Source organism: Dipodomys ordii, unplaced genomic scaffold (assembly GCF_000151885.1).
Source record: "Dipodomys ordii isolate 6190 unplaced genomic scaffold, Dord_2.0 Scaffold141, whole genome shotgun sequence".
Lineage (NCBI taxonomy): Eukaryota > Metazoa > Chordata > Mammalia > Rodentia > Heteromyidae > Dipodomys > Dipodomys ordii.
In genome coordinates, this window is record NW_012267357.1 from 1,974,035 (window position 1) to 1,983,360 (window position 9,326).

Sequence of the window (9,326 nt, forward strand, 5' to 3'; positions counted from 1 at the left end):
CTAGCCTTGAGCTGAAGAGCTGAGGGACAGCGCCCAGGCCCAGAGTTCAGGTCCCAGGACCCCCCCCCCAAAAAAAAAAAGTTTCATAGATCTTTCTGCTCAGGCTGGCTTTGAACATCAATCCTCTGATCTCAGCCTCCTGAGTTGCTAGGATTACTAGCATGAGCTAAAGGTACTCAGCCACAACGCTGATCTTAATCTGAAAAACGTGTGGAAGAGATGAAGTGGCTGGCTCTGGGGCATGAAGAGTCAGGGGTGGGAATATATACAACATACCAGGGAGGAAGAATCCTGGTTGAGTTGAAGGGTTGGAGGAAAATGTTCCCAGGAGAGCAGCATAGAAAGACTCCAGTCTTTCCCTCAACCCTTGGCAGACCTAAGAACCTTAGCCTATCTATCACCTGGATAGATGTGGCATACAAATCCTAGAAATAGCCCCATACAAATAATGATACAATAGAAAAACTGCATCAATGCAAAACTACACAGACCCATGGATAAGACATAGGAAATAGACTGTCTTATTTTTACTTTTTTTTTTTTTGGTCCGGTCGTGGGGCCTGAACTCTGGGCCTGGGTGCTATCCCTCAGCTCTTCAGCTCAGGGCTAGCGCTCTACCACTTGAGCCACAGCGCCACTTCCAGCTTTTTTCTTTTTGCTTATGTGGTGCTGAGGAATAGAACCCAGGGCCTCAGACATGCAAGGCAAGTGCTCTACCACTGAGCCACGTTCCCAGCCCCTTATTTTTACTTTTTAAATTTTGGTGCTGGGATTAAATTTAGGGCCTTGTGCATACTAGCCATATACTCTACCATGGAGCTATCCCCTCAATCTTGCTCCTTCTTCCCTTTCTCCCTCCCTCCTTCCTTTTTCTCCCTCCTCCTCCTCCTCCTCCTCCTCCTCCTCTTCTTTTTTTTTCAGTGGTGGTTGCTTGAACTCTGGGCCTGGGTACTGTCCCTGAGCTCTTTAGCTCAAGGCTAGTGCTCTACCACTTCTGGTTTTCTGGTGGCTAATTGGAAATAGGAGTCTCATGGATGTTCCTGCCTGGCCTGGCTTTGAACCGAGATCCTCAGATCTCAGCCTCCTGGGTAGCTAGGATTACATGCATGAACCACTGGCACCTGGCTCTTCCCTTTCTTCTTGAGACAGAGTCTTTCTATGTCACTTAAGCAGTTGTCTTGCTTCAACTTCCTAAGTAGCTGGGACTAAAAGTGCATGCATATATATGTGTGTGTGTATATATATATATATATATATATATTCCCCCCCCCCGCCCCCATCATGGGGCTTGAATTCTGGGACTGAGCACTGTCTCTCAGCTCTTCAGCTCAAGGCTAGCACTCTACCACTTAAGCCACAGCGCCACTTCCGGCTTTTTTTTTCTTTTTGCTTATGTGGTGCTAAGGAATCGAACCCAGGGCCTCAGGCATGCAAGGCAAGTGCTCTACCACTGAGCCACAGAGCCACTTCTGGTTTTCTGGTGGTTTATTGGAGATAAGAGCAAGACTTTTCTGCTCGGGCTAGCTTTAAACTGCAATCCTCAGAACTTAGCCTCCTGAGTAGCTAGGCTACTGTGTGAGTCACCAGCTCACGCTAAGTGGTTACATAATTTCCCAAATTTTATAGTCTTGTGGGATAGTGAAGCTTAGTTAAAGTCACAAACACATTCTAAGTTTCATAGGACGAATTGTCTATAATGGTCTATAACATTTATGAGTTATTTCTTCCACATTGGGTGATATGTACATTTCTTTTGTTTTGCATAGCATCAGCTGTTCCCTTTTCCCACTTGTTCCCTCCTTCCCATCGCTGCCATTGAATTGCTTAGTTCATTTTGGTCAATGTCCAGTGCAGCTGATGGGTCCTGCTGTTGTATGTTTTCCCCTGATTCCCTCTAGTTCTGCAGAAACACATTTTTAAAATCAAAGATGTTTAAATGGTGTTAAATTGGGCACTAGTGGCTCACATCTGAAATCCTAGCTACTTAGGAGGCTGAGATGTGAGGATTGGAGCTGTGACTTAAGTGGAAGAGCACTAGCTTTGAATGAAAAGCTTAGGGATGCTGGGTGCCAATGGCTCACACCTGTAATCCTAGTTACTCAGGAGGCTGAGATCTGAGGATCACAGTTTGAAGCTAGGCAGAGCAGGAAAGTCCGTGGGACTCTTATCTCTAATCAACCACCAGAAAACTGGAAGTGGTGCTGTGGCTCAAAGAAATGAAGCACTATCTTTGAGTGAAAAAGTTTAGGGGCAGTGCCCAGGCTCAGAGTTCAAGCCCAATGACTAATTAAAAAAAAAAAAAAAGAGCTCAGGGATAAATGAAAACTCCAACCTTAAAGTTATGGGTTTTTTTTCTTTTTTTTTTTGGTGGGGGTGTGTATGTGTGTGCAAGCTCTTTCTCTCCTTCTTCAGAGAGATATTGAGGATGGTTTCTTGGGCCCTTTGTATTTTAGTTTTCTCTAGCTTTCTCCCATGGGTTACATTTTCATAATGAACTGTATCCATTTAGTATGTCCTGAGCCTAGGTGCTTTCTCCATCAGATCTCTCCTTTTTGTTCTATTAATTTTATTAAACTTTTCTGGGTTTTTTTGGTGCGGTCCTGTGGCTTGAACTCAGCATATGGGTGCTGTCTCACTGGAGCCACAGCTCCACTTCAGCCTTTTTGGTAGTTAATTGGAAATAAGAGTCTCATGGATTTTCCTGCCAGGGCTGGTTGCAATCCAGCATGTTTCCCTGTGCTCTTTTTTTTTTTTAAATGCTGGTTCTTGGGCTTGAACTCAGGGTCTTGCACTCTTGAGCTCAGGGCTGGCACTCTACCACTTGAGTGGTGCCTCCACTTCTTTTTGGGTGGTTAACTGGAGCTAAGAGTCTCTTAGATTTGTCTACTTGGACTGGCTCCAAATCTTAATCCTCAAACCTCAGCCTTCTGAATATCAAGGCTCCCACTTTCTTAATTCACCCTCCAAGGTAGAGGGAAGAAGAGAGGGAACAAAGAATCCCAGTATAACTCCCTCCCTTCCTTCCTGTCAATTATTTTGTGCTGGTACTCGGGTTTGACATTAGGGCCTGGGCATTGTCCTTTAGCTTCTTTCCTCAAGGTTTGTGTACTACCACTTAGGCCTTTTTTAAGTTGCTTTTTGCTGCTTAACTAAGTTTGTCTGTCCAGGCTGACTTCATACTGTGATTCTCAGAACTCAACCTCCTTATAGGTTGAACCCCTGGCACCCAGTTTAACCCAAATCTTTGGTTCCCCAAGAGCACAACCAGTCTGTAAGGCCTGTCAATCTAGCTCCTGCCTACCAGTGCTGAGAGTATTTTGTCTCCACATCCCTCAGGGACAAAGCTAGAAACTTCTTGTTCCAGGATCCAAATGTGCACATGTACACAGATCTCTACTCACCTACATCATCCAGCTTTCTGAGGTTTGGGTGGCTGGCCTGGTATTTTGCCTCTTGTTCTTTACTTATACTTATAGCTTCTTTCAATCTGGATAAAAACAAAACATTTGCAAAGCAAAAACATCAGTGTTGTCAATCATTTCAAGTGATGCTTGTGTTGATTAGCAAATGCTCAACTCCTGACCAACTCCTGTATTAAACTCCTGGACAAAACAGGGATCTGAGCAGCCCTTCGGGGCACTGTGGGCTGAGGAACATAACTGTTTTAGAAGCACAGCTGGGGTTTGAACTCACCGCCTTGTGCTTACTAGGCAGGTTTTCTACCATCTGAAGCACACCCAGCACCCAGGCCTTGAGTTCAAGCCCCAGTATTGGCACATATGCACACACAAAAAAGGTCAGCTACTCTATTCATCTTTCTTCTAACCTCCTCTTTTTGGGGCCCCAAGAAGGAGCCTCCCTTCTACAATTTCCTCAATAATGTGTTCTCGCCGGGTGCTCGTGGCTCACATCTATAAAGTCCATGAGACTCTTATCTCCAACTAACCACCAGAAAACCAAAAGTAGTGCTGTGGCTCAGTGACAGAGTGCTAATGTTAAGCCAAAAAACACAGGAAGAGTGCCCAGGCCCTGAGCTTGAACCCCATGACTAAAAAAAAAGAATGTACTTACTGTCTTTTTTTTTTTTTTTTGGGTCCAGTCTTGGGGCCTGAACTCTGGGCCTGGGCGCTGTCCCTCAGCTCTTCAGCTCAAGGCTAGTGCTCTACCACTTGAGCCACAGCGCCACTTCTGGCTTTTTTCTTTTTGCTTATGTGGTGCTGAGGAATTGAACCCAGGGCCTCATGCATGCAAGGCAAGCGCTCTACCACTGAGCCACCTTCCCAGCCCTGTACTTACTGTCTTAAAGCTATGACTCCTGCCATGTTAATAGTTGGGCAGAATGTAGTTGCTTAGGACACACAGAGGAAGAAACCACATAGGGCCACTGTAGTAGTCTTGCCTACAAAGCTGTGAGATTTACCCTAATGAACATTTGGGTAATGGCTTTACACATTTGTGAGCTGTTCCAATAAAAAGTTTTGCTTTTAGCCAGGTGCTGGCGGCTCATGCCTGTAATCTTAACTACTCAGTAGGCTGAGATCTGAGGATTGAGGTTCAAAGCCAGCCCAGGCAGGAAAGTGCCTGAGACTCTTATCTCCAATTAACCACTAGAAAACCGGAAGTGGCACTGTGGTTCAAGTGGTAGAGCGCTAGCCTTCAGCTCAAGAGCTGAGGGACAGTGTGCCCAGGCCCAGAGTTCAAGCTACGTGACTCACAAAAAAAAAAAAAAAAGCTTTGCTTTTTCCAGTTGTATATAGTAGGGTATGCCTGAAACCTCAACATTTGGGAGGCTAAAGCAAGAGGATCACAAGTTTGAGGCCAGCCTGAGCTCCAGTGAGCTCCAGTGATACTCTATCTCAACAAAACAAACAATTTTGCTTTCTACAATTTTTCTAAGTAATGGCAAGAACATGATCGCTTAATGGCGCTGATCTTTTGGTGGAAGACCAGGCAGGGTATATAATACTGAGTACTTTGAAGTCTATTTCACTAAAATATGACAGCTGCTTTACTTTGTTTTTTTTGTTTTTTGGTGCCAGACTTGGGGCTTGAACTCAGGGCCTAGGTGCTGTTCCTGAGCTTCTTTTTGCTCAAGGCTAGTTCTCTACCACTTGAGTACCACTCTGGTTTTTTGGTAGTTTAGTAGAAATAAGTCTCCCAGACTTTCCTGTTTAGGCTGGCTTTGAACAATGATCCTCAGATCTTAGCCTCTGAGTAGCTAGGATTACAGGCATGCACCACTGGTGTCTGTCATCAAGTTTTTTTTTTGGGGGGGGAGTCTGGTCATGGGGCCTGAACTCTGGGCCTGAGCGCTGTCCCTCAGCTCTTCAGCTCAAGGCTAGCGCTCTACCACTTGAGCCACAGCGCCACTTCTGGCTTTTTTCTTTTTGCTTATGTGGTGCTGAGGAATTGAACCCAGGGCCTCATGCATACAAGGCAAGTGCTCTACCACTGAGCCACCTTCCCAGCCCCTAGAGTTTAATTCTTAATTAACCACAGTAAAGCCAGAAACAGAGGTGTATCTCAAGTGGTAGAGCACTAACCTTGAAGGGAAAAAGCTAAGTAATAACATCTAGATCCTGAATTCAAGCCCCAGTACCAGCACAAGAAGAAAAAAAAATAGGTTGAGGGTGTTAGCTCAGTGTAGAGTGCATACTTAGCATGTAAGAAACCTTGGCTTTACTTCCTAGTACTAAAACCAATGAACAGGCCATTCAACCAGCCAGTCAACCAATGTTGCCAGCTTCCCAGGGGCTTTCTCTACTTCTAGGTTTGTGCAAGGGAGATGTCACAGTTCAAAGCAAACGAACATTTTACTATTTCCTTTGATACAGTTTAGAAATCTTGTAAACAAAGGTCCAAAATCCAAACTGTTCCAGACCCTGAAATGTTTTGGACAATGTGCTAGCACTCAAAAAAACTTTCGACCAGGTATCGGTGTCTCACACCTTTAATTCTAACTACTCAGAAGGATGAGACCTGTGGCTCAAAGCCAGCCTGGTCAGGAAAGTTGTGAGACTTTTATCTCCAATTAACTATCCCAAAACTGGAAGTGGCAGGACACTAACCTTGAGTGAAAAGGGTAAGGAACAGTACCCATACCCTCAGTTCAAGCCCCACTATTGGCACACACACTAACTTTTGAATTTAAGAGTATTCAGATTTCACTTTTTTTTTTTTTTTGGGTCCGGTCATGGGGCCTGAACTCTGGGCCTGGGCACTGTCCCTCAGCTCTTCAGCTCAAAGCTAATGCTCTACCACTTGAGCCACAGTGCCACTTCTGGCTTTTTTCTTTTTTCTTATGTGGTGCTGAGGAATCCAACCCAGGGCCTCCTGCATACAAGGCAAGCACTCTACCACTGAGCCACCTTCCCAGCCCGAGATTTCACATTTTTAGATCAGGAATACTCAGCCAAAATATACCAAAATCTGAACAACTCTGAAATCTGAAACATTTCTGGTCCCAAGCATTCCAGGAAAGGCATACTCAACCTGTATCATGAAACACAGTCTTGCCAGCTTGCTAAGGCGTTTCTCAAACTTACATACTCTACCTTTTGAATGACACCTCTAATCCTTTTCGAGTCGCTTATTTTTCAGGCAAGGTTTTACATTTTTAGTCCAAGTTGGCCTGGACTGAGATTCTCCTATTTCTTTTCTTTTCTTTCTTTCCGTTTTTCTTTTTTTTTTTTTTTTTTTGTCGGTCATGGGGCTTAAACTTTGGGCTTGGGCGCTGTTCCTCAGCTCTTCAGCTCAAGGCCAGCACTCTACCACTTGAGCCACAGTGCCATGTCCAGCTTTCTGGTGGTTTATTGGAGATAACAGTCTCACAGACTTTCCTGCTCAGGCTGGCTTTGAACTGTGATCCTCAAATCCCAGCCTCCTGAATAGTTAGGATTACAGGTGTGCCTCCAGTGCCTGGCTCTGTGCTGGTTATTTTTTTAGATAGAATCTTTCTTTGCCTGGACACCTGCCTGGATTTAGATCTACCTATTATAAGCTATCTGCTATAGATAAAATGACAAGTGCATGCCACTGTGCCCAGCTATTAGTTAAAAGGAGGTAATATGAACTTTTCTGCCTGGGCTGACCTCAAACTTCAACCCTCCTATGGTCTGCCTCGTGAGTAGATGGGATTACAGATGTGAACCACTAAGCCTGGCTCTGTAAAGTGACTCACATTTGTATTGATTAAATGCCCCAAGATGAATGTTCTCTTTCAAAGCATTGGAGTCACAATGACTGGAGCAGCATTTTTTTTTTTTTTGACAGTCCTAGGGCTTGAATTCAGGGCCTGAGCACTGTCTCTGAACTTCTTTTGCTCACTAGAACTGTACCACTTGAGCCACACCACCACTTGCAGCTTTTTCTGTTTATGTGGTACTGAGGAATTGAACCCAGGGCTTTACAAATGCTAGGTATGTACTCTACCACTAAACCACATTCCCAACCTTTTTGTTTTTGTTGGTCCTGGGGCTTGAACACAGGGCCTGGGCACCGTCCCTAAGCTTTTTTTGCTCAAGGCTAGTACTCTACCACTCAGCCATAGCTGGAACTGTCCAGTTTTCAGGTGATTAATTGGAGATAAGAGTCTCTCAGATTTTTCTGGCCAGGCTGGCTGGTTTTGAACCATAATCCTCAGATCTCAGTCTCCTGAGTCTCCAGGATTACAGGTGTGAGCCACTAGTGCCTGGCTTGGAGAAGGAATTTAATAGTTTTTTCTTATGTGTGTTGTCACTGGGGCTTGATCTTAGGGCCTAAGTGCTGTCCCTTAGCTTTTTCACTTAAGGCTAGTACTCTTACCACTTAAGCCACAGTTTCACTTCTGGTTTTTTGGTTGCTAATTGGAGAAAAGAGTCTAACCTGGGCTAGCCTTTGAACCATGATCCTCAGATCTCAAGTTTCTGAATAGCTAGGATTATACATATCACCCACTGGTATCCAGCTTAGAAACTTCATTTGTGAAGATTTACAGACTACATGTCAATCAGATGAATATAATCAGAAGCAGCATGTTTGTTGTTGCTGTTGATGGCGGTGGTGGTAGGTTTTACTTTGAGTTTTTTTTTTTTTCTTTTGCTGGGGAGGGGGAAGAGAGGATGGAGTAATGGAGTACCACCAAATGGGAAGGAAGAAGGGGTGAAGAAATGTAATCATGGGGGCTGGGAAGGTGGCTTAGTGGTAGAGCGCTTGCCTTGCATGCCAGAGGCCTTGGGTTCGATTCCTCAGCACCACATAAGCAAAAAGAAAAAAGCCGGAAGTGGCGCTTGTGGTTCAAGTGGTAGAGCGCTAGGCTTGAGCTGAAGAGCTGAGGGACAGTGCCCAGGCCTAGAGTTTAGGCCCCATGACCGGACCCAAAAAAACAAAAACAAAACAAAACAAAACAAAAAAAAGAAGTGTAATCATGGTGTTCAGTATACAGTATGTGGAAAATGACCTATGTAACTTCTGGACAGAGATGGAAGGGGGAAACTGGGAGAAAGCAAAGGCAGAGTGACATTGTCCAAAAAAAGAAAGGTTCTCATTACCTGAAATGGCCCTTCTATACAACACCATAATAATAAAAAACTATAATTTAAAAAAAAGAAGAGATTTAAGATAAAGATACACACAGATGGAGGACCACTGAAGATGTAGTAAGACAGTGACCATCTACAAGGCACAGCAAAAGACCTCAGAAGAAATCAGCTATGTTGGACTTCCAGCCTTCAAAACTGTGTAAGTATCAATCCTGTGTGCTCTATGTCAACTTGAGCAAACTAATATAACTTCTAATAGGATAATAGTGATTCCTCTTCTTCAAGTTGTAAGAACAAATCAATTACAAGAAAATAATCATTGTAGCTAGCATTAATTGACCACCTATTATGCTGTATGCTGTAATCCTAAGATCAAAGCCTGGTGCCTGCTCGGTCAATGTAATTATTATATACTTTTATTAGGTTTTTGTTTGTTTTTGTGCTAGTACTGGGGCTTGAACTCAAGGTCTGGGTGCTATCCCTGAAGTTTTTTTGCTCAAGGCCAGTGTTTTACCATTTGAGCCATAACTCCATTTCTGGCTGTTTGGGTGGTTAATTGGAGATAAGAGTCTCAGGGACTTTGCTGTCCAGGCTGGCTTCAAACCACAGTCCTCAGATGTCAGCCTCCCTAGGGTTATAGGTGTGAGCTACCAGTTCCCTGCCTTTCATTAGTTTTTAAATAAAAATTTGCTCAGTGCTGAAAAAAAAAAGGGGGGGCTGGGAAGGTGGCTCAGTGGTAGAGTGCTTGCCTTGCATGCATGAGGCCCTGGGTTCAATTCCTCAGCACCACATAAGCAGAAAAAGCCA

The 9,326-nt window shown here is 44.3% G+C and overlaps 1 protein-coding gene across 1 annotated transcript in view; it reads right to left on the reverse strand.

The window, feature by feature from the left end:
* Nucleotides 1-9,326, reverse strand: part of Snap29 (synaptosomal-associated protein, 29kDa) — a 29,839-nt gene that overhangs the window by 6,309 nt on the left and 14,204 nt on the right. Inside the window, exon 2 of the mRNA XM_013031513.1 lies at nt 3,402-3,487. Within this exon, the coding sequence (XP_012886967.1) occupies nt 3,402-3,487 (86 nt within the window). The remainder of the gene's footprint in view (nt 1-3,401; nt 3,488-9,326) is intronic.